This window comes from Chanos chanos, chromosome 1, assembly GCF_902362185.1.
Source record: "Chanos chanos chromosome 1, fChaCha1.1, whole genome shotgun sequence".
NCBI classification, from domain to species: Eukaryota; Metazoa; Chordata; class Actinopteri; order Gonorynchiformes; family Chanidae; genus Chanos; species Chanos chanos.
In genome coordinates, this window is record NC_044495.1 from 42,057,463 (window position 1) to 42,081,787 (window position 24,325).

The 24,325-nt window shown below is 44.9% G+C and overlaps 1 protein-coding gene across 1 annotated transcript in view; it reads left to right on the plus strand.

The window, feature by feature from the left end:
- The first annotated feature begins 16,205 nt into the window (after positions 1-16,205).
- LOC115829880 (antigen WC1.1-like) overlaps positions 16,206-24,325 on the plus strand; it is a 50,329-nt gene continuing 42,209 nt past the window's right edge. Inside the window, 8 exon segments of the mRNA XM_030794089.1 lie at positions 16,206-16,487; positions 17,864-18,179; positions 18,344-18,658; positions 18,808-19,142; positions 19,282-19,524; positions 19,526-19,601; positions 19,929-20,231; positions 20,518-20,586. Coding sequence (XP_030649949.1) covers positions 16,206-16,487; positions 17,864-18,179; positions 18,344-18,658; positions 18,808-19,142; positions 19,282-19,524; positions 19,526-19,601; positions 19,929-20,231; positions 20,518-20,586 — 1,939 coding nt within the window.

Here is a 24,325-nt window from a genome sequence, read left to right on the forward strand (position 1 = left end):
GATGTGGACAAAATTATGGAAACGTTAAACGATATGTAAATATCTGGTAATTAGAAAGGAATGTTTGCGAACAAACTTGAGCTTGACTTGAAAAAGTTTTAGATGCCTTCACAGAACCACCATCAGTAATACTGGAAAAAGAATTGGCTGTGAGCATGTAGTGGGTTTACAGTTTGTTGAGTGAGTTTATTTTCTGTGGAGTACATCTAGATGCTGACATGTGTCCATGGTCTGAAGTGTTTTGTAGTTTTGTGTGTAGTTTGTGTGATTATAGTGTGTGGACAAATGTACAGTGTCAGTGTGTTTTTTTAGTTTAGTTAGTCTTATTATAGTGGGAAGGTACAGTCTTTTGGCAGCTTGGGACCTCTCAAGCTATGTTCTGTAATGGTACATCCATACAGTGAAAACACTGTGTGTGTGTGCGTGCGTGCGCACAGCGCACAAATGCTTGTGCAGCATTGTTTGGTGCTTATCATGTATGGGGTATTTTGTCTGTATAGTGTGTGTAGTTACACTGATAAAAGCCTTAATGGTTCATTAAATAAGTCTTCCACTGCAACAGCACTGTACACATGCACCAATAAGGTCCAGTTTAGAGAACTGCTTGTCTCTAGCAAGCACTTCTACCTTAGCCTGTGGAGTAGGGTAGTGCTCCATCAAGGAGACAGAATTTTCCAATGTTCAGTTACTCAAGTTAGTGTGGGAATTCAGTACAATTGCACATTACAGAAGATGAGTTTGTGTAATAATTGTATGTTGCTGAGAAACTTGATGGCTGTGGGCAAGATGTTGAGGATGTGATGTGCATACATAATGATGGAAAGTATTGTAAGGGAAGTTGTGGAAATTTTGAAGCCCATCAAAGTGATCCAGTGTGACTGCAGAGTCTATTTTGAGAACACTTTCAGGAAGAGCTGGAGAGAATGGGAGTGCAGGTAACTGATTGGGCTGATTATGGGAACATCTTCTCTGAATATTTTGAAATCGGAATTGGGTCTTCGATTGAGCCTAGCACTGGGGTCTTCAGTTTCTATTTTGCTGGCCAGAGTGCAACGATTCAGTAATACTGATAAAATCCAGTGTGTCTTATGGAGGGCACAGGTGAATAAATGCAAGTCTTCAGTCACAGAGATAAGGTCTTCACTGATGAAGAAAGAAAAGCGAGAGTCACATAGTTGTAACCCACCCAATGTCACTAGGAGTACTTTCACCATAGGTTTAGCTATTCAATTAAATGAATAAAGGAAGGGAGGAGACTTGTGTGCCAGAATTAACTCACTTTAATAAATTACTATTCAAGCTGATATGGGCTCAGAGTTATGAAGTCACGATGTATTTATTTATAATACAAAACACAATAGAAATGACAAAGGAACAAAAAAAGAAAGAAATTAATAAAGATTTATGGAATAAATCATAAGGCGAGCTCCAACAGGTCAGCTGTGGCTAAGATCCCCCAGAGGAAAGACTAGGGATTACACTTGGAATATAACCTGCAATAAGGCAACCACATGGGCAATTCACTACACATTAAAGGAGAGTCAAACCTCTCTAGCAATTCACTACACACCAAACAGGAGCCAGGTTACAATGGCAGTTCACTACACATCAAACAGGAGCCAAACTAGTCTAGGCCCTATACACTCAACTCACTACACACATAAGAAGTGCAAAGGCCTAGCGTACTTCCCCCTACAAGTCACCCCTCAGCCACAGCATGGACCCCAAAAAAAAGTAAGGAAAAGAAAACCTCGCCAAAATACCAAACAAAAATTGGAGGTGGTTTTACAAGTTCATAATTCTACTATGGAAACAGGCTAAAAGCTAGCAAGCGCCTGGTAGTCTGCTAGCCTATCATACATTTCATACTGTAATATGAGTAGGCTTAGCCTAATTAGTGTGTGTGGCAAAACCGCGGTGGGAAAAACAGTGGTTACATCAACCGTCTGGAGAACAAAAATAAGAGCAAAAGAGAAATAAAACACATAATCAGCTTCAAGCCCATTGAATGGAAGTTTAAAAGACAAGTATACATATAAATAACCAGACTACCTTAACTTCTGTAGTCTGCCCTGGTTGTCCGGTTAGGCAGGGCCGACGCGAGTGTTTGTAGCTTAACGGCAGCAATAAAGAACATTACGCGCTTAATCCATTAAATATGCACAGTAGCCATAAATACATTTATAAACAAAAGGATTTCTTAAATACACATTGTATAAATTACCTCCGTAAACGTCAGTGCCACAAAGTTACTAACGTGCTGGCCCCCCTCTGTTCCGACGTCGCCTGGAGGAAACTTTTGAAGACGCTACTTCTCCCCCTGATGTTATAATCCACTGGACCACCAACCCCGTCTTAGCTTGCTATTTTTATCACCACCGGCACAGATATAAACACAAATGCTTTTTCGTTCGGCGTTTGACGCGTGAATGAGATTTAAAACAAACAAAGGTAAGTCCTAAACGCCGTGAGCTACCGGTGTCGCGTCATGTCACATGACCGCAGTAGAACCACCTGAAACACGTAACACATACTACTGTGAACGCCTCCCCCCCGTCACATAGTATTAAAGCAATGCTGGCCCAACGACTCGTTCCATTAGTGATGGAACCTAGGGCGGCATGGAGAGTAGCAGGTGTGAAATACAAAGTCAGCTTTCGTAGTGAAATTCAAGTAGTTCAAAAAGAAACTGGAGATCATGTTTGGAACAGAATGGAGCTTGACGACATCTTTTAATGGTACTAATAATTCTGTCTGCCTTCCTTTGGTAAGGAGGTTTTGAAATATTTACCATCCAAAAGGGAACCATGAAATCCAAGACAATATGACAGCCCAGCAGTCATGTAGCAGGGATGCTGAGACAGTAAAACATGTGCATGATTCTGAAGATACCAGGAGTCACTGGAGAGATGGCATGGATGATAGTAATGAAATCATCAGATAGGGTATTTTTATTGATTATTATGTAAAAAACTTAACTGAAATAACTTTGATCTCACAAGCAGACCTTGAATATATTCTAAAAGTTGGGGCACTGGAATTTACATAGGGGTGCATAGTTTTCCATGCAGTTGTTTTCTGTGATTCAGGCTGTGTTGACTAGCCCGGTTATTCGGTATTTTATGTTGCTTTAGAAACCAACATGTTCATGTGTGATCATAATCAGACCACTGTTAAAGCTAGAAGATATTTGTAAATATTATTTAACTTAGTATAAGGTCCTCAAAGCTTTTGTGTAGTATTTCAGTTGTTTTGTCCACACATTCTTTATATTTATGTTACGGGTCCCAGGACTGGAATCACCGTAGCAAATGATTTGTGTGTCTGAAAAACAAATGTATTCGACTGAGAGAGTTAGGACGCAAACCACCGTTTCTCTTCCCAATTATCTCTTTATTGTAGAAACCAGAATACATGTAGTAAACATTTAAGACTCTCCCTAATGTATGCTGTCATTGTTACATTGCCCACTGATACATTTAAACAAGACACATTGATGTTGCTTTCCATTGTGATCAATTAAATTACACTTTACACATATTCATTCTTTCACTTAACTCACCCACTCATGTACTGATTCATTCACTCACCTCACACATTCATTCTTTCTTTTGTTCATTCATTCTCTCATTTATTCATTCATCTCGCACAGATTCAGTCAGTCAGATTCATTACAGCAACATAAACTAGCCAATTTTAGTGGTTCAAGACGCTTCTCGCCACATAACGTTGGATACGTTCCACAGAGAATGTCAGTTAGCTCAATGCTTGTCTGGTTCTACCTCATAAAATCGAAACTCCCGCCTTAACTTTAACTAGCTACATATTTGTGCAGCGAACTCGTTAATCAATTATACAACAGTCCGTCAAAACAACAGATAACCGTAATCAAAATAACGGTCAGATGTCCGGAGCTCAAACACTGAAAATGTTGCCGTTCAAAATGCACAGTTGAACTCACAAGGCGTTCAGTTTACCAAGTGATGATCGCCATTTTGTAATAATGCGGCCGTACGCGGCTCTACACTCTCACACTTTCATACACTCGAAAATCAACACTCACTCTCACTAAGTAAACTCATCACACTCATGCTTCATAACTTTCACCCTTGAGAAGTAGGTTTTTGGGAGTTTTCATGGCATACTGACCTGAAAAACAAATGTATTCGACTGAGACAGTTAGGACGCAAACCACCGTTTCTCTTCCCAATTATCTCTGAGGAGAGGGCGGAAACCCCCCGCCTTAGGAAACCTGGGCGCAACACCTGCTGGGTTAATTGGTTCCGCTCCTTTCTCTCCAGCGAGAGCGTCAAAGTGACCGGAAGTCATTCATTTTCAATGAGAGCCAGCGTCTTTAAGCGGCGAAGAGCGTCGCGGCAAAGGGCGTCGCGGCGAGGGTGGTTTGGGCGTCAAAATACAGTTGAAGTTTGGTTAACTTTATGGTAATGAGATATGACGCGGTTGGGCGGCAACCAATAGAAACTTGGAAGTGCTCCGCTCCAGAGAATTGTAGAGAACACAACAGTATAAACTATTGTTCCCACAAAACTTTTGGTCCTAAGCAAAATGGAGGAGAAACTGATTATATCGGTGGTGGGTTTCCACATGTTGTACTGTAATGTAGGTTATGCACAAACGTTAGTGTTAATTAAAGACCAAGGCTAGTAAACGTGTCCTATAAACTCCATGCTGGAATTTGACCTAGCCTATCATTAACACAAAAGACACACAACAACAAAAAGCTTTTAAGTAGTGTTTTTCATTAGTTAATTTTGTTACGAAATATGTAATTAGCATTGTTTATTTATTTCTGTCATCGGTTGATTTCGCACCTTCACATTTAAAATATCTCATAAGGTTAACTTATAGCCTACTGGTGGTCAGTCAGCACAAAGATACCGCTCGACCTGTTTGTTTGCTTTATAGCCCCTTTAAAAACATTTGCATAACCAAGCTTTCCGAAGGAACTTGTACCCGCCTATTTCATCAACGGCAGAGCGTCCACAGTGTTCAACAGCGTCGTTGGCAGGGAGGTTTGGGCGACTCTTGACGCTCTCGCCGCTCTCAGTGTGAACGTACAGTAACTGTACGTTCACACTGAGCGCGGCGAGAGCGTCAAAGTGACCGGAAGTCATTCATTTTCAATGAGAGCCAGCGTCTTTAAGCGGCGAAGAGCGTCGCGGCAAAGGGCGTCGCGGCGAGGGTGGTTTGGGCGTCAAAATACAGTTGAAGTTCGGTTAACTTTATGGTAATGAGATATGACGCGGTTGGGCGGCAACCAATAGAAACTTGGAAGTGCTCTGCTCTAGAGAATTGTAGAGAACACAACAGTATAAACTATTGGTCAGTCAGCACAAAGATACCGCTCGACCTGTTTGTTTGCTTTATAGCCCCTTTAAAAACATTTGCATAACCAAGCTTTCCGAAGGAACTTGTACCCGCCTATTTCATCAACGGCAGAGCGTCCACAGTGTTCAACAGCGTCGTTTGCAGGGAGGTTTGGGCGACTCTTGACGCTCTCGCCGCTCTCAGTGTGAACGTACAGTAACGCTTGCGTTTATTGCTTATAGTTAGCAAAAAAAAACCAAGAATGAATAAGGTATATCAACAATACTTAATTTAACAATACTAATATATAAGAAATATTTATGTATTTATTTATTTGAAGAACACATAAGTGCTCGCCTATTTTGGGGGGTGCACCACATTTACATATATTCAATTAGCAGATGCTTTTATTTAAAGCAACTTCAAAGAGAGGTAAAATACAATCCATGCATTTAACCACTCAGGAGTTAGTTGTGGTACAAGTGCCCCAGCTAAGTTCACTAAGAGAACCCCATACAAGAGCAAGAAAACCTGAAAAGATAATATTTGGGATGCTCTCAACAAAATAGTGATACTTGAGCAATCACATCGAAGCAGGTCTGTTGCACCATTATTCAGAGCTATAGTGTACCTTTCAAACAAAGTGTCTCAAAAGCAAGTGTGGAGGAAATACTCGCCATAAAGTGCCAGTAAATCTACATCATAAAAGTATAGTCCATCGCAGGGCAGATACAGAGAAACACACTCACACACACGTTCATACCTAGCGGCAAACTCCACACAGAAAGGACCCTGGCCACCCAGCCGGGAAACGAACCCAAGACCTTCTTGCTGTGAGGCGACAGCACCACCGTGCTGCTGTGATCACGTCTGTACGGGTGAAATTGATCACTAAGCGGACGATCGTTATTACCAATTTCTTTTTCTTTATTTCTCATGCAGATTACCATCTAATTGACATTTGTATATTTATTACGTGAATATAAAGTAATGAAACGGAAAGCGTTGCTACTTACCAAGTTTTTGGGGAGTCTTCCAAAACACAGTAGGCCTAGCTGTTTCAAACGCTTTTCAAATTACAGTACTGTACAAATTAAATTACTGAACTGTGTATAATTCAAATACACTATAATACAGTACAGCACTGTATATAAAATATAGCTTATTGTCGTTCAAATTTTAATTAGGCTATAGCCTAAAACATAAAATTATTGTGCGGTTTACAAAATACAGAAACGTCAGTAGTGCAAATACCGGCTAAGCCACGGCTTGGCTGGGGTTTCAGTGCATTTCTCAATTTTTAACAGAATTGAAAATAAACTGTAGGATATCAATGCCGAACTGGTAGCAGAGTTTGAAATCAAACTTAGCCGTAAAATATTCCGAGGAACACCAAGTTTCACTGTTGCATGTCGTTAGTTCGTTTTTGGCAGTTTGTCATAAGCTTCGATGACTCTTCATTTGTCACTGAGAGAAAATGACTTTCTGTTTCCCGTCACGATTTCTGTGCGTGTAGCATTAGCCTCAAGTGGCTAGCCAGAAGCAGACGGGTTACCGCGAGACAAAGTAGGCCTATCAAAGTAATGTTACAAAAAAAAGGACTATCGTGGTTTTAATTTTTATCCATATGTTGTTAGGTGTAATAAGACCCAAAATGAGCACTGTGAGCAGACTACTTGATTACTATAAGTCAGTTATACAGTACTGTACTTGTATAGGAATGATTCTGTCCCAAGCTTTTTGAACCATATAAGCGGTTGATCAATATTAGCGGTTTCCACTGTAGTGGAAATTGCGCCTGTTATGAGTATACTGTCTTTCCCTCGAGCGCATGAGAAGGGGAACTGGCAGCAAGTGTCAACACCTTTCTTCCACTAACACTCTGAAGACAGCTGTTTTGTCGTCCACAGGTTTATTAATGTAGAAAGTGTGAAACTTCAATAAAGATGAAACTCAATATTAATGGTCTGAGGAACTTTCGCTAATCACTTGGTACATTTGCTAGTTATCTGCTGCAACATTACACAAACTTCACAAGTGTTAAAAAATATGAACAAAAATGCATAGGTAAGTATGACATAAACAATATACATACAGACGATGCCACGAAAGACAGAGGATGAGAGCAGATGTGAGTGGATCTGTCAGAGCATTCATCAACATGTCACACTGTAGTGATTGAACAAACTTCCCGGTCATCCTTACTTCCTGGATCTGACTTCTTGTGACATCACTATGCATTTATTTCTAAGTGTTACCAAACTACACCACTAGGAGGTGCTAAAGAGACAAAAAAAAGAGACCTTGTTACAACTGTAACAGCACACTCCCCGCCTGGCATTGTTGAATGCCACTCTTAACTAACTACATCAACAGTAAACTAGCGGGTTACAACCTGTCCTGTTTGGGAGCAAGGAGAAGAATAATTTCTGACAAAGGTCTCAGAAGCAGTTTAGTCCCTTCTTTCCTGGAGACCCTTATTTCCACTTTACGCACTTTGTCATCTTTACTGGGGAAGACTTGGGTAACAATTCCCAGGGGCCATTCATTTCGTTTAAGCTGCTGATCCTTCATGAGTACAATGCTTCCAGGTTCCATATTGGGTTGACTGGTCTGCCACTTCCTTCTTGGCTGCAGTGATGAGAGGTACTGTTTCCTCCATCTGCTCCAGAAGGTTTGGGCGAGATGTTGGACTTGACGCCACTGCTGTTTGAAAAGGTCTCTGCCTACAGAGCTGTCAGGGGGAGCTGAGGGAATACTCACTTTCTGAGTCAGGAGAGTAGCGGGGGTAAGTATAACAGGGTCGCACGGGTCTGTGGAGACTGGGATGAGGGGCCTAGCATTAATAACGGCTGCCACTTCCGCCATCAGCGTGGTAAGTACGTCATGTGTTAGCTTTGAGGGTTCAAGCTGAAGAAACATTGAGTCAAGGATTCTTCTCGCTATTCCTATCATCCTCTCCCATGAACCGCCCATGTGAGGGGAGGATTGAAGACCCAAGAACAGCCATGTTCTGCGAGGTACCTCTCAACAGAAATGCGGTCAATGTTGGATGGGATCTTGAGTTCGGCAGACGCACTGACGAAGTTGGTACCTCTGTCTGAACGAATTTGTTTCACGGGACCTCGTATGGCAAGGAAACGTCTGAGAGCATTAATGAAGTTTGAGGTATCTAGAGATTCGATAACTTCAATGTGGACTGCTCTCACGGTCATACAGGTAAATATCACAGCCCATCTCTTGCTGTGGGCTACACCCCGTCTCATCCGGCGTGCCACAACACTCCAGGGTCCGAACACGTCCAGTCCCACGTTGGTGAATGGAGACTCCATGGACAGGCGATCAGCTGGCAAATCCGCCATCTTCTGTGTTTGAGGGGTGCCACGAAGTTTACGACAGGCGACACAGTGGTGGATGATGTTGCTCACACGTCTCTTTACACCTACTATCCAATAGCCCGCCGCGCGGATGGCGCCCTCTGTAAAGAGGCGTCCCTGGTGCAGTGTTTGTTCATGGTAATGTCTAATCAGCAGAGTTGCGATGTGGTGTTTACCAGGAATTATGAGGGGGTTCTTCTCTTCTGCCTCAAGATTTCCTTCCTTTATGCGACCCCCAACTCTAAGGAGGTTGTTGGCATCAATAAAGGGGTCCAAGGTTATGAGAGGACTATTCTGAGGGATCTTTTCATTCTTTCTTATATAGGCCAGCTTTCAGCGTATGCCTCTTCCTGCACAGCCTGGATAATGGTACATTTGGACTGACTGAGCTGCTCTGCTGTATATGCTTCTTGGCACAGGTGCCATCTCCTGCAGGCACTGCTCCCTCTTCCTGAGTTGTTATGGTAGCTGTGCGCAATATGACGAAGATGGGCAATGGCGCGATTCAAAGACTGCCATGAGGAAAACTTGGAAAAACGGTGAGATCCGAGTTCTTTGACAGTAGCCCATGTATTAAGTGTGGAGATCTGGGGGCGAACTTCTACATCCTCACTTGGATTGACAAGCTCAAAGGTGTCAAGTCTTCGGGATTCTTGACCAGGTTGACTTAGGAAAGAAGGCCCACTGAACCAAGTGGTGTCTGAAAGGTGGGCAGCAACGACAGACCTTGTGGCATAGTCTGCAGGGTTTTGGTCTGTGGATACATACTTCCATTGCTTTGGATGAGACGATCTTCTTATGCGTATGACACGATTGCTTACGTAGACATAGAAGCGCCTTGTCTCATTATATATGTAACCCAGTACCACTTTACTATCTGTATAGAAGGTCGTAGCATCAATTTGCATATCAAGCTCAGATGAAATAAGGTCCGCCAATTCTACAGCTAGTACAGCGGCACAGAGTTCAAGTCTTGGGACTGTGTGTTCAGGCTGAGGAGCCAGTTTTGCCTTACCCATGACAAAGCCTGCATGGAAATTTCCACTTCGATCGACCACCCTCAGGTAAGCAACTGCAGCTATAGCCTTTGTTGATGCGTCCGAGAAGACACATAATTCTCTCCTACAGGCTGTGGAGGGAGAAACCTTGGTGCTGGGCCGGAGAATGTGTAGGTCACTAAGGTCCTTAAGGGAGGCTCGCCAAGATGTCCACTGGTCTTCCATCTCTTCTGGCAATGGAGAATCCCAGTCACCTTTCTCTTGCGCAAGCTCTCTTAAGATGTGCTTGCCTTGAACCACAAATCCTAGTGGGTCATACACGCTGTTCACCACTGACAGTACCCCTCGGCGTGTGAAGGGCTTCTCTTCATTATCAACCTTGAAGGTGAAGGTGTCGGACTCCAGGTCCCAATTAAGGCCCAGACTGCGTTGTATTGGAGGAGTGTCTGAACCTAGGTCCAAGTTCTTCAGATCGTTGGCACGATCTTGGGGTGGAAAGGCCTCCATAACCCTTTTGTTGTTGGAGGCAATTTTGTGCAGCCTCAGGTTGGAGTTGGCGAGAATATCCTGTGTCTTCTTCAGCAGACTGATTGCATCTTCAGCAGTAGGAAGTGACTTGAGCCCATCGTCGACGTAGAAATCGCGGTCAACGAATTGCTTCACCTCGGGGTCATAGTGGGGCTCTCCCTCCCCTACAGACTGTCTGAGGCAGTGGATGGCAACTGCTGGACTGGGGCTGTTCCCGAAGACATGTACGGTCATGCGGTATTCGCTGACGTCTTGGGTAGGGTCGTTATTTCGGAACCAAAAGAAGCGTAAGAAGTTCCGATCTTCTTCCCTCACAAGGAAGCAATGGAACATCTGTTTAATATCTGCTGTCACAGTAATGGCTTCTTTGCGGAATCTAATGAGGACTCCCAGGAGAGAGTTGTTGAGGTCAGGTCCCGTTAAGAGAATGTCATTAAGAGACACCCCGTCGTACTGGGCACTGGAATCAAATACGACGCGGATGTTTCCAGGTTTCTTTGGATGGTACACTCCAAAGGTAGGTAGATACCATCGTTCTTCATTTTCTTTCAGGGGAGGGGCAACCTCCGCATGGCCATTCTTAAATATTTTTCCCATGAATGAGAAAAAATGTTGACTCATCTCTGGTTTCCTCTCAAGTCTACATTTGAGAGAAGAAAAGCAGTTGTGAGCCTGCAGTCTGTTGTCAGGAAGGCGGCGTCTTGGCAGTCTGAAGGGCAGAGGAGCCACCCAGCTATTACTGTCATCTTTCTTGAGACCCTGTTCCATTATTGCCATGAAAGTGAGGTCTTCGATAGAGCGAGCTAACTTGTTATCATTGCTGGTAAGCTGGAACACTGTGCGGCCTAGGTAAGTATCTTCTCCATTACAGGTAAGTGTTTCTCTGGAGTGTGCAACGGAGAGATCTGACTGTTTAGAGCCGAATCTCTCTTTCACGTGTAGAACACTGGGACACGGCTCAAAGATGGTTGGACGATCTCGTTATAAGGCATTAGTGAAGAGCGTGTTCACATTGACTGGCTTGTGAGCACTGCCTAAACAGACATTGCCCACGATCACCCATCCCAGACCAAGTTTCTGGGCATAGGGAGCCTCAGGAGGACCACTGACATGTTTGTGGACCTTGTGGAGTCTGATGACATCGCGACCAAGCAGGAACATGATCGGAGTGTTGGGCTCTAGCTCTGGAATGAGGTGAGCGACTGGTTTCAGATGTGGATGGTGAAGGGCAGCACTGGGCGTTGGAATCTCTGTTCTATTATCTGGTATCTCATTACACTCCAGCAGACTTGGTAGAGATTGAACTGTTTTCCCATCCAGTGACTCTATGTAGAAGCCGGAGGCTGTTCTACCCATGTTCTCTGTCACACCTGAACAGGTCTTTAGGGAGTAAGATGCAGTAGGACCTTGAACTTTGAAGATGTCAAAGAATTCAGAACGAGCCAAGGATCTATTGCTCTGTTCATCAAGGATCACATACACTTTCACTGCTCTGTCACGGTGTCCCCCAGGGTAGACCTTGGCCAAACAAATCTTCGAACAAGATCGATCAGTGAGATCTCCTCCACAGACCTGTGTGCACTGAGTAGTGACCTCCGTGGATGGTGTGGGGTGTGGCTCCCCGCCATGCCCTGAAGAGGGTCTAGTTTCTTTGACCCAAGGCGCTGGTCCTGGATGTAGAGCAGAGGTGTGTCTGTCGCTGTCACATTCAGTGCACTTGATACTGCATTGGCACTCTCTGGCAGTGTGTGATGTAGAGGTACAACACTTAAAGCAAATGCCATTCTCTCTGAGGAAGTTCTTCCGTTCCTCTATGGGTTTCTCACGGAATGCACGACACCTTTGAAGAGAGTGTGGCTTTTTGTGGATAGGACATCTCTTATCAGGATCATCTGCTCTCTCTCTGTGTCCATCTTGTTCTGAATGGGCACACGTGGAAACTTCTGTTTTGTGAACAGAGACCTCTCTTAACCTGCTGGTTTTCCATGGAGGCTTTTCTGATTTGCTGGTGTCTGCTTGGGTTGCAAAGTTGAAACATGGATCATTCCGGATCTGTGCTTGATGGTGGAGGAAGTCGGCAAAGACCGAGAAGGGGGGGAATGCTACCTGGTATTGTTGTTTGTAATTGGATCCGTGATATAGCCACTTCTCCTGGAGGCCATGCGGTAATTTTTGAACAATGGGGTTTACACTTCTGGCTGTGTCGAGGTATAAGAGGCCATGAAGATCTCCCTCTGCCTTGGCAGCCTCCACCTCCATCACTAGATCACTGAGCTCTCTAAGTTTGGAGAAATCTTTGTTGCTGATTTTGGGGAAGTCATCTAGTGCCTGGAACAAAGCTTTCTCGATTACTTCAGCTGAGCCATAACACTCATCCAGCCTATTCCAAATCATCTCTAGTCCTCTCTTTGGTTGGTTTATGTGGACAGATCTGATGCGCATGGCGTGCTCGGCTGACTCTTTTCCCAGCCATTTGACGAGAAGATCCATTTCTTTGTTGTGTGACAAATCTAGGCCTCTTACTGCATTCTGGAAGGAACGACGCCAAGCTCTGTAGCTCTCTGGTTGGTCATTAAATTGAAGCAGGCCAGTTGTGACAAGCTCACGTCGTGCAAGAAATCTGACAAAATCCACCATGTGGGAATCATCAGCATGAGTGGGCCGCAGAGCATAACCATGAGGCTGAGGAGACATAGCGTGGCTGCTGCTGTAGGGAGGATGGCGTGCTGCACGGCTGTGTGGAGGCGGTGGTAGCCGTCCATCATCGTCATTATCATTATCATCGTTATCGAAGGTTACTCCGTGAGGGTGCCTGCCATGTCGAGCCGGAGCATGACCCACATCTGGAGTGAGAAAATGGTCCCGAGACTTACATTCACCTGGAACATGGGTGTGAGTATCGTGGACGTTAGTATGAACAGCAGGGGGAACAGCTCTCTCTGTACTGAGACGTGGGGTGTGTGCAGAGTGGGGTGTACATGGCTCTGCGTGTGACCGCTTAGTCTCGTCTCGAAAGGATGGGTCCTCCCCATGTGCTAACTGTCTGTCCTTACATTCTTTACTTTGCTCCTTCACGTAATCTCTCGTGCGCTGAGCAGGGTCGAGCGGTGACGACATGAGTGAAAGATTACAGCTGCCTTTTTTCTCATTGGCATCTGTTGCTGCCTCCAGGGCCTCGGCCTCTGCTACTGCTGCGGCAGTTTCCTTTTCTAGAGTCAGCATCTCCATCGAAGCCTCCAGGTGAGCTTTCTCTACCTTCAGTCTCATCTCCTTCTCAGCAAACATCAAGCGTGCTTTTGCTGCCTCAGCTTTGGCCCTAGCCATCGCAGCAGCTGTACTCGTTGCTGATCCCCCAGAGTGCGCTGAGAAGCCAGAGGCATAAGACCTTGTCTTTGGAGCAGATGAGTTTGTCTCCATGATCCAGGTGAGTGGATTTTACAGTAGTTGAGCTGCTGAAGATATTAATGTGTGATGATAATTGCCGTAACCACATGAACTCGTTACCTCGTCTGTAGAGTGCCGTCTTTTCACTATACTGTCTTTCCCTCCTTGAGCGCATGAGAAGGGGAACTGGCAGCAAGTGTCAACACCTTTCTTCCACTAACACTCTGAAGACAACTGTTTTGTCGTCCACAGGTTTATTAATGTAGAAAGTGTGAAACTACAATAAAGATGAAACTCAATATTAATGGTCTGAAGAACTTTCGCTAACCACTTGGTACATTTGCTAGTTATCTGCTGCAACATTACACAAACTTCACAAGTGTTAAAAAATATGAACAAAAATGCATAGGTAAGTATGACATAAACAATATACATACGGACGATGCCACGAAAGACAGAGGATGAGAGCAGATGTGAGTGGATCTGTCAGAGCATTCATCAACATGTCACACTGTAGTGATTGAACAAACTTCCTGGTCATCCTTACTTCCTGGATCTGACTTCTTGTGACATCACTATGCATTTATTTCTAAGTGTTACCAAACTACACCACTAGGAGGTGCTAAAGAGACAAAAAAAGAGACCTTGTTACAACTGTAACAGCACAATGAGTAATACATTGATGGTGTGAATGGGTACAGGGAGTGGGAGAGATGGCTTGTAAGAGTTGTGAGGGTATAGTGATTAAAGGACAGGCGCTAGGTCTGTTAGTAAGAGGAAGTTTGAGGACGTCTCTGTCAGTGAGGGGGGAGAATGTAGAGACTGTTGTGTTGCATCTGAGAGGAGACTGGGAGCTTGTGTGTGTTGAAGGGAATTAGCTGCTGAAAACAGCCACCTTCTCTTCAAAGATCGTGGAAAAATCACTTAGGGGGGAGAAGGATTGAGGGGACTGAACAAAGTGGAATAAAGTTTGTGCTTGTCTGTGGTGCTGGCGATCTTGTTCTGGTCATACTGGTTTTAGCAGCCGCAGTATTAGCAGAGAATGAGGTTAGAAGATACTGATACTCATTTATATCGACGGGGTTTTTTGTTTTGCTCAGTCTCCTCTCAGCTGTCCTGAGCTTGGTCTGTTGGTGGAGAGCATTGGAAAGCCAGGGTCACAAGGGAAAATTGCATGGTGGCATGAATGTGAGTGTACAGAGGCAGTCAAAGATTAAGGTAAGGGTAGAGCAAAGTGAGTCTGTGGAGGTGCTCACATCAAATGAGCAAAATTGTTTGGGATGGGGAAGGGTGGAGAAAACTAATGAGGAGAAGTGGGTAGGAGTCAGTAAGTGAGGGGCACAGCAGAAGGAATTGGGGAGAGAGGACACTTTGGGATTTAAAGGGAGAGAGACAGTAAACTGAACGAAGAAGTGATGTGATATGTGTAAAGAGGTAACAAGTGGGTTGCTGGCAATACAGTTATGGTTCAAGATGAGGTCCAGTTGGTTTACCACTTTATGCACAGTGGAAATGTGGAGCTGTTTCAGGTCAAATGAGGTCAGGAGTGAGCTAAAGTCAGCAGCTTGTGGTTTGTCTAGATGGATGTTCAGGTCACCGAGGATGAACTGCCATCCTCTGGAATGGATGACAACAGGATGTCCAGTTCTTCAACAAAGTTCTCCAAATGACCCGTGGGGTGGTAGATGATGGCATTGTACATTTTGACAGGATTAGTAACAGTAATAGCATGGTATTCGAGTGAAGTGTTATAGCATAAGGAAGAGCACGGTAAGAACTTCCAATTTTTGAAAAAAAGCAAAAACTGGAAGCTCCCCCTCCACACCAGGACAAGTACAGTGTGGAAGAAGTTGAAGTTAGTAGCCTGGACAGGACAGCTGGGGGTGTTGCGTTCTCTGGGTGGATCCATGTTTAAGTGAGTGCTAGGACCAAGAGTGAAGAGTGGGTGGTGAAGGCAGGAATGGAGTGTGATTTGCTGACAGCAGATAGGCAGTTCAGAAGTCCAGTGGAGAAGGAGGTTTCAGCAGCAGTGCACTTTTGAAACCAGTGAGAGTTGTTAGGATTTGGTTTTCTCCTTTTGTTTTGTATAGTGTTTTTTGGGGGGAGATAAACTTGCATTTGTGTAATTGACTTCCTTAAATGGTCTGAAGCTAGTTGTTTACAGCTGAGGGTGCATGACAAACTGCCTGAACAAAGCGTGTGGGCATCCTCACTGTCCATGAGTGAAACTACCCAAAACAAAAGGCTAATTTTACCTTAGTAAAGGTGCTAATTTACCTGACGCAGCACAAACTACCAGATTACTTAGCTAACTCCCAGTTAGCTTCAGGCTCATATAACTACAGTAAACTTTGGTTTCACTTTTTCTGTTGTTTCTTTTTGTTCTTGTTTTTTCTCACTCAAGCATGCAGGGTAATCTTTTTTCTTTTTTTTTTTTTTGATGCTTGGATACTTTTGCATACTTACTTTAAGTTTCAGGAAGCTGATTGTAATCTCTTGTTAAAACATTATTGTTTTGCCTTCATCAATATGAGTGTTTTCAATATTTAACAGTCACTCTGTTATTGCTTACGTTTTAGGAGTCAGGCTTATGGGTGGATCTCGCTGCTCTGGAAGAGTAGAGGTGTATGATGGGAAGTCCTGGAGCACAGTGTGTGATGCTGACTTTGACCTGCAGGATGCAGCGGTTGCATGCCGAGAGCTGGGCTGTGGGGTTCTTGTAAAGGTGCTGGGAGCAGCTGCTTTTGGCAAAGGGGAGGGTCAGGTGTGGTCAGAGGAGATTCAGTGTCGAGGCAATGAATCTCAGATTGCCCTCTGTCCTACATCATCTTCACAGAGACGGAACTGTTCCCATGACAATGATGTGGGACTGGTGTGTGGAGGTATGAGTGCAGACTTTAGATATCATTTATTTGAAAGAGCATTACATCATATTTCCTTAGTAATGTTTATATCCTTACATCATTCTCTCTCTCTGTCTCTTTGATGTCTACAGACACTGTGAGGCTGGTAAATGATGACGGTAGTCCTTGTGCTGGCAAAGTGGAGGTTTTTCATGAAGAGCAGTGGGGTACAGTGTGTCCTATTGGCTGGGACATGACTGATACTGCTGTAGTGTGTAGAGAGCTGGGGTGTGGAGATGCTTTAAATTCACTGGGAGGTTTATTTTCTGGACAGAGATCAAAACCAATCTGGAGGGCTGATGTAAGCTGTGATGGGTCAGAGTCTGCACTGAAAAAACTGCAGATCAGATGAAGAGAAAAGAGATATCTGTTCTTACAAAGTGCTCACTGAAATCACCTGCTCAGGTAGTTACTTTTTTTAACACAACTTTTATGCAACAAGTTAAACGGACATTGAAGAAAATCAAAGTGATAAGCCATAAAATCCAAATACATATATATTTGTCTTCATGAACATATTTTTTTAAACAGTGAAAGAAACAAAATGAAACATTGCATTATTTTAAATTAGAAGCGATCTTTAAACTGAGAGTGAGTCTTTGATACATAGCTGTAATGTACTTGGACAGATTTGTAAAACACAAAGTGCAATCTCTTTGTCTACTTGTTTTTAAGAATGGTAATGTGCAACATAAAAGATTAGCTCTTAATTTTGGATTGGAATTTGTTCCATAGGGAATACAATTTTCACTTTATAAATCAGACATCCAAGTTTGGTTTTGAACACTAGTTATAAAATACAGCAATTAAAACAATTAAGACAATCAAGAAAATTGCAGACAGGTTGATGTGCTGATTTAATTTTTGTTCCTGTAATTATCCTATCATTTTACACAAACTGAAACTGTTCAGTAATTGTATTAGATACTGCAAATACAGCAAATTACAGCATCATTTTTTATTTTCCATCTCAGAGAAATTACCTTACATTGGCAGCATCTGTAAAAATGAAGAGGTGATGAGATTCCTGCCCTGTGCTTTAATATTAAAATCTGAAGAGCATTCTTAGGCCTGTCCTCAGAGAGAGTTTGTGTCAAAGTGTTTACATTGCCTTCAGATAATAATTGCTTTTTGTTGTTGTTGTTGTTGGTGGTGGTTCTCATTCCATAATTATGTATAAAATAACCAAGAGACAATGTATGTTTTAGAAATTGTCCTATGCATTATCACATAGTCGTTGTAGTTGCTGTAAAATACATCTTATGAACACTGTGAATTTTTGATGACAAAATAATTTCATCCAAATCTGTTTAGAGAATAAAATTATAATCTTTTCCATCCAAAGGACATAAAAAAAACCAGACTATCTGAGGGTTCTCACCTGTGTTCTGGGAGAGTGGAGATATTTAATGGGAGGACCTGGGGCACGGTGTGTGATGCGGACTTTGACCTGCTGGATGCAGAGGTTGTGTGTCGAGAGCTGGGCTGTGGGGTTCCTGTAGAGGTGCTGGGAGCAGCTGCTTTTGGCAAAGGGGAGGGTCAGGTGTGGTCAGAGGAGATTCAGTGTAAAGGCGACGAATCTCATATTTTCTTCTGTCCGATGTCACCTTCACAGAGCCAGAACTGTTCCCATGACAACGACGTGGGACTTATATGTTCTGGTTAAGTAGCTTTATATGACCTCTGCTCTCGAATAACTTTCAGATTGTCCATTGATAATTCCTCATTTTTGCCTGTTCTTATTTATGAGCAATATTATGTGCTGCTTTATTGTCCTGCTTGTGAGCATGTATTTAACATCAACCTTTTTTACTTTTGTTCACAGCTTACACAGACTTCAGACTAGTGAACGGCTCTGACTCCTGCTGTGGTCGAGTGGAGCTACAGTACCTCAGTGAGTGGGGCACAGTGTGTGATGCATCATGGGATACCAGAGCCTCCAATGTCCTCTGTAGACAGCTGAATTGTGGGAGTGCCGTAGCTGTAGTGGGTGGAGACTGGTTTGGGGAGGGGAGTGGCCAAATATGGTCTGACGTGTTTGATTGCCATGGGAACGAGACACGCCTCTCAGCATGTGTCATCTCTTCATGGAGTCGAGCTGCATGCTCTCATAGGCAGGATGCTGGAGTCATCTGCTCTGGTGTGTTTATATGAGTCATGTTCAGTTTAATACTGTAGCTCTGATAGTCACATGACATACAAGCACTGAGTACAATTTAGAAACATTTACCAACAAATTAAATGCTCATACAGGGGATGATTTTGGTAAAGATCAGCTCTTCTCTTCAGGTTCCTCTATGTCTGTTCATTATGGACGAGCGCGGCTGGCTGGAGAGAGGGAGTGTGAAGGAGAGGTGGAGGTTTACCTCCATGAGGTTTGGAGGAGAGTTCTCCTGGACTCCTGGAGTGTCACTGAAGCTTCTGTGGTCTGCAGACAGCTGGGCTGCGGCTCTGTGGTAAAGTTCTACGGTTCCTCTCCGTCCAGCCCAGGGGCCAGTGATGAGTGTCTGACTGGTTTCCAGTGCTCTGGGACAGAAGCTCATCTGGGGAACTGCAGCTCTCCTCAAACTACAACCTGCAGCTCCAGCCAACAGCTGTCAATCATCTGCTCTGGTGAGTATTATATGAACTGCACTTTGATCTTTGATAGTTTGTGGGATTTTCACATTACCTTTCACCAACTCCTAGAACATACTATTTATGAATATTTAGAAGTCTTTAGTTTATAGTTTAGAAAATGCTTTTTTTCCCTTATTTCTGAACCCAGGTCACAGGTCCCTCAGACTGGTGGGCTCTGGTAGTGACTGTGCAGGGCGTCTGGAGGTTTTCCATGAAGGCTCATGGGGAACAGTGTGTGATGACTCCTGGGATATTAAGGACGCCCAGGTTGTGTGCAGACAGCTCCAGTGTGGAGAGGCTCTGAGTGGCCCAGTTCCAGCCTGGTTTGGTCCTGGAACTGGACCCATATGGCTAGATGAGGTGGACTGCATGGGGAACGAGACGTCCCTTGAGGAACTGTCCGTCAGAGGGATGGGGACGACATGACTGTGGACACAAGGAGGACGTGGGAGTGCTCTGTTCAGGTGCTTAGATTTATGGATTTTATGGTAATTTTTTTAAGAAATTCCAACCTCTGTTAGTTTTTCACATTGTTTTCTGCATTTGCAACAGAAATAGTGGTTATTGTGAGGATTACTGTGGTTATTGTGAACATGAGGTTTCCATCCACACTGACTGGTAAATGAGAGTGTCTGTGCAGTCAGCACTGATATGCAAAGATAATGTGCGAGATGAACTGAATTAAGTCATGTGCGTGTCATGCTGACATTTCTAGAAATCTGGTGAGCAGTGATGCTAAAAGTTATCATTAACCTCAAAAATTATTCTTTTTTTCCTTCCTTTATTCTCAGAGTTTAAAGAGATCAGACTGACTGAAGGCTGCTCTGGGAACCTGGAGGTTTTTTACAATGGAACCTGGGGTAATGTCTGTATGAACCAGATGGACTCAGACACAGTGTCTTTAATCTGCCAAGAGCTGAACTGTGGAAAGAGTGGCAGTGTGGACTGGGCCAGATCCAGAGTGAATTCGGCTCTAAACTGGATTGATGGTGTTAAATGCAGGAAACATGACATCAGTCTGTGGAACTGTCCATCCTCACCCTGGGGTCAGAATGAATGTAGTGATTTAGAAGTTGCACAAATTGACTGTTCAGGTGAGGCAACTGTCATTGTGACGTAACCATTACTCTCGTTTTTCATTTCATTTATTTATTTACTTAAAGCGTTCTAGGTTAGCAGTAATGCTGTGTTTCTCTGTTTTTGGGAAAAGTATTAAGGCACGTCTATGAAATATAAAGATAACAGGGTCATGTTTTTGAAAAAGTGTAGATTTGCTGTTTTGGTAATTAACTCAGTTATGCTTTCCTAAATATTTTACTTTATTATTTTTATTTTATATAACAATGCTAAAAAGGAATTGTGTTTTCCTTGCATTTATAGAGGATAAAAGCAAAACCCTAAGAAGCCACCTGTCATGTTCAGCATCTCCAAACCACAGAACATGTTCAGGTCAGAACACTGTACATTCATTCACATTATATTTCTCTCCTCTGTCTCCTGATAATATTTAATGCTTTGCAATGTCAAAGTTATTAATTTATTTTTCATTATTAAATCACTGATATTGTCCTTTTTATTTTGACTGTGGTAAATTTCCAAACACTCCATTTCCTTTGTCTTTGTGTCGTGCCAATGGTATGAGGACAATCTGGTTAATGGTTCACTGTGAATATTAGACTTAATACTAATATCACTTAGCTGTAACCATAACCTTATCTCGGAACCTGAACCCAGTGAAATTACAGATATTCTGAAAAACTCTATTCATCAGCGCTCTAAACACTGAACCTAGAAATTATTCAAAATAACTCTCCATAGCCGTACACATAATAAATAACAGCATTAAAGTAGCAAGTACAATAATACTCTTCGAATTCAATTATCTACTAGCTACTATCCTTTTGGGGGTGTCTCTGCCTGAAGGGAGGAGACACACCTTGGAATTTGGAAAATATTAACTTGAGCTCAGTTGAAATAATTTTTCATAACTTTTTCCCAATGAAAAATAGTAAAATTACATCCACCTACTCGTATCTGCTGCATTTCATGCTTCCGAACAAGACCAAACATGGTTTCTTTATCATTAAAAAACAGGACAGTTATATCGATGGTCATAAAATTAGCTGCTCGTGACTTGGCTCCTGGCTATTTTTAAGTTTTACCGCACATAACAGTTCTGACTTGATATGCGTATTTAATTGATAATATCGTGTGGTTAGTTTAATTTTTCTTTTGTTCTATATAGTTTGTGCCCGAGGGGGGCAATGCAGATGGGGCCTGTGGCATGGTCTGAATTCCATTCTCACAGGGAAACTAACCTCCCGAGGTGATCTAGTGTCCCTTGAAATTAAACGTTATCAGCATTTGACCAAATGGTCTGGGGATTGCTGCGCTAAAACGTCATGGGCCATGAAGAGAGAACTGGGATCAAAGGGGATGGGGATAGAGAGGCTGAGTGAGAATGATAGAAAGAGATAAGGAAGGGTGAAAAAAGGGGGAGAGAGTTTATACAAAGAGCCCTTATGATCAGCACACACGAAGATACAGGCACCTCGCCCGGAATAGGGAGACCGGGGCCACCTCCTGGAGCCAGGCCTGGGAGGGGAGCTCGTCGGCGAGCGCCTGGTGGCTGGACCTGCCACGGGGTCCGGCCGGGCTCAGCCCGAACGAGCAACGTGGGGCTGCCCTCTCGTGGGCCCACCACCTGCGAGGGGAGAAATAGGGGCCGGGTGCGATGCCACACGGGTGGCAGGATGGGGCGAGGGCCCCAGCAGACTGGACTTACGGTGCAGAAACTGGCTTTTGGTACGTGGAATGTCACCTCTCTGGGGGGGAAGGAGCCGGAACTTGTGCGGGAGGTGGAGCGATACCAACTAGATATAGTTGGGCTCACTTCTACGCACAGTCTTGGCTCTGGAACCAAACTCCTGGATGGGGGCTGGACTCTGTCCTTCTCTGGAGTTGCCTGGGGCGAGAGGCGGCGGGCAGGTGTGGGGTTACTTGTTAGCCCCCGACTGAGCGCCGCCGTGGTGGAGTTTGTCCCGGTGAACGAAAGGGTTGCCTCACTGCGCCTTCGGGTTGCAGGGGGGAAATCTCTGACTGTCGTGACGGCGTACGCGCCGAACGGCAGCTCAGAGTACCCAGCCTTCCTAGATACACTGGAAAGTGTCCTAGTGAAGACACCATCAGGGGACTCTGTAGTTCTACTGGGAGACTTCAATGCTCACGTTGGCAATGATGGAGAGACTTGGAGGGGAGTGATTGGGAGGAACGGCCTACCTGATCTGAACCCGAGTGGTGCTTTGTTATTGGACTTCTGTGCGAGTCATGGATTGTCCATAACGAACACCATGTTCGAGCATAAGGTAGCTCATAAGTGTACCTGGTACCAGAGCTCCTTAGGCCAACGGTCGATGATCGACTTTGTAGTTGTCTCATCAGACCTGCGGCCGTATGTGCTGGACACTCGGGTGAAGAGAGGGGCAGAGTTGTCAACTGATCACCACCTGGTGGTGAGTTGGATCAGATGGCGGGGGAGGCTGCCAGACAGACCTGGTAAACCCAAGCGCATAGTGAGGGTGAACTGGGAACGGCTGGCTGAGGACCCTGTACGGAAGATCTTCAACTCACACCTCCGGCGGAGCTTCTCCCTGATCCCGAGGGAGGCTGGGGACATGGAGTCTGAATGGACCCTGTTCAGAGCCTTCATTGTTGAAGCGGCAGCTTTGAGCTGTGGCCAGACGGTCGTTGGTGCCTGTCGTGGCGGCAACCCAAGGACCCGGTGGTGGACGCCACCGGTGAGGGAAGCCGTCAGGCTGAAGAAGGAGGCCTTCCGGGCTTGGCTAGCACGGGGGACTCCGGAATTGGCTGAGAGGTACCGGCATGCCAAAAGGGCAGCAGCGACGGCTGTCATGGAAGCAAAAACTCGGGTATGGGAGGAGTTTGGGGAGGCCATGGAAAAGGACTTTCGGTTGGCCTCAAAGAGGTTCTGGCAAACCGTCAGGCGACTCAGGAAGGGCAGGCAGGGCCTCGTCCAGGCTGTTCTCAGCAGGGACGGGGAGGTCCTGACCTCAACTGAGGATGTGGTCGGACGGTGGAAGGAACACTTTGAGGAGCTCCTAAATCCAACTGACACGCCCTCCATAGAGGAGGCAGGGCCAGAAGATTCAGGAGGGTCGTCACCCATCTCTTTGGCAGAGGTCACTGAGGCAGTTAGAAAACTCCACAGTGGCAAGGCGCCAGGGGTGGATGAGATCCGCCCTGAAATGCTGAAGGCTTTGGATGTTGTTGGGCTGTCATGGCTGACACGCCTCTTCAACGTCGCGTGGGAGTCAGGGACAGTGCCTGTGGAGTGGCAGATGGGGGTGGTGGTCCCCATTTTTAAAAAAGGGGACCGGAGAGTGTGCTCCAACTATCGGGGTATCACACTACTCAGCCTCCCTGGGAAAGCCTACTCTAGGGTACTGGAAAGGAGACTGCGGCCGATTGTCGAACCTCGGATACAGGAGGAACAATGTGGATTCCGTCCTGGCCGTGGAACAACGGACCAGCTGTTCACCCTCGCACGGATACTGGAGGGATCATGGGAATTTGCCAATCCAGTCTACATGTGTTTTGTGGACCTGGAGAAGGCTTACGATCGTGTCCCCCGGGGTGTCCTGTGGGGGGTACTGCGGGAGTATGGGGTGCCAGGTTCGCTGCTGCGAGCCATTCGGTCCCTGTACAGCCGCAGTGAGAGCTGTGTCCGTATTCTCGGCACAAAGTCAAACTCATTCCCAGTGAGTGTTGGACTCCGCCAGGGCTGTACCTTGTCTCCGATCTTGTTCTTAATTTTCATGGACAGGATCTCAAGGCGCAGTCGGGGTGAGGAGGGTGTCCAGTACGGTGGCCTTAGGATTGCGTCTCTGCTTTTTGCAGATGATGTGGTTCTGTTGGCCTCATCAAACTGTGACCTCCAGCACACATTGGGGCGGTTTGCAGCTGAGTGTGAAGCGGTCGGGATGAGGATCAGCACCTCCAAGTCCGAGGCCATGGTCCTATGCCGGAAAAAGGTGGCTTGCCCCCTCCGAGTTGGGACTGAGTTCCTGCCTCAGGTGGAGGAGTTCAAGTATCTCGGGGTCTTGTTCACGAGTGAGGGTAAAATGGAGCGGGAGATCGACAGGCGGATCGGGGCGGCGGCGGCAGTCAT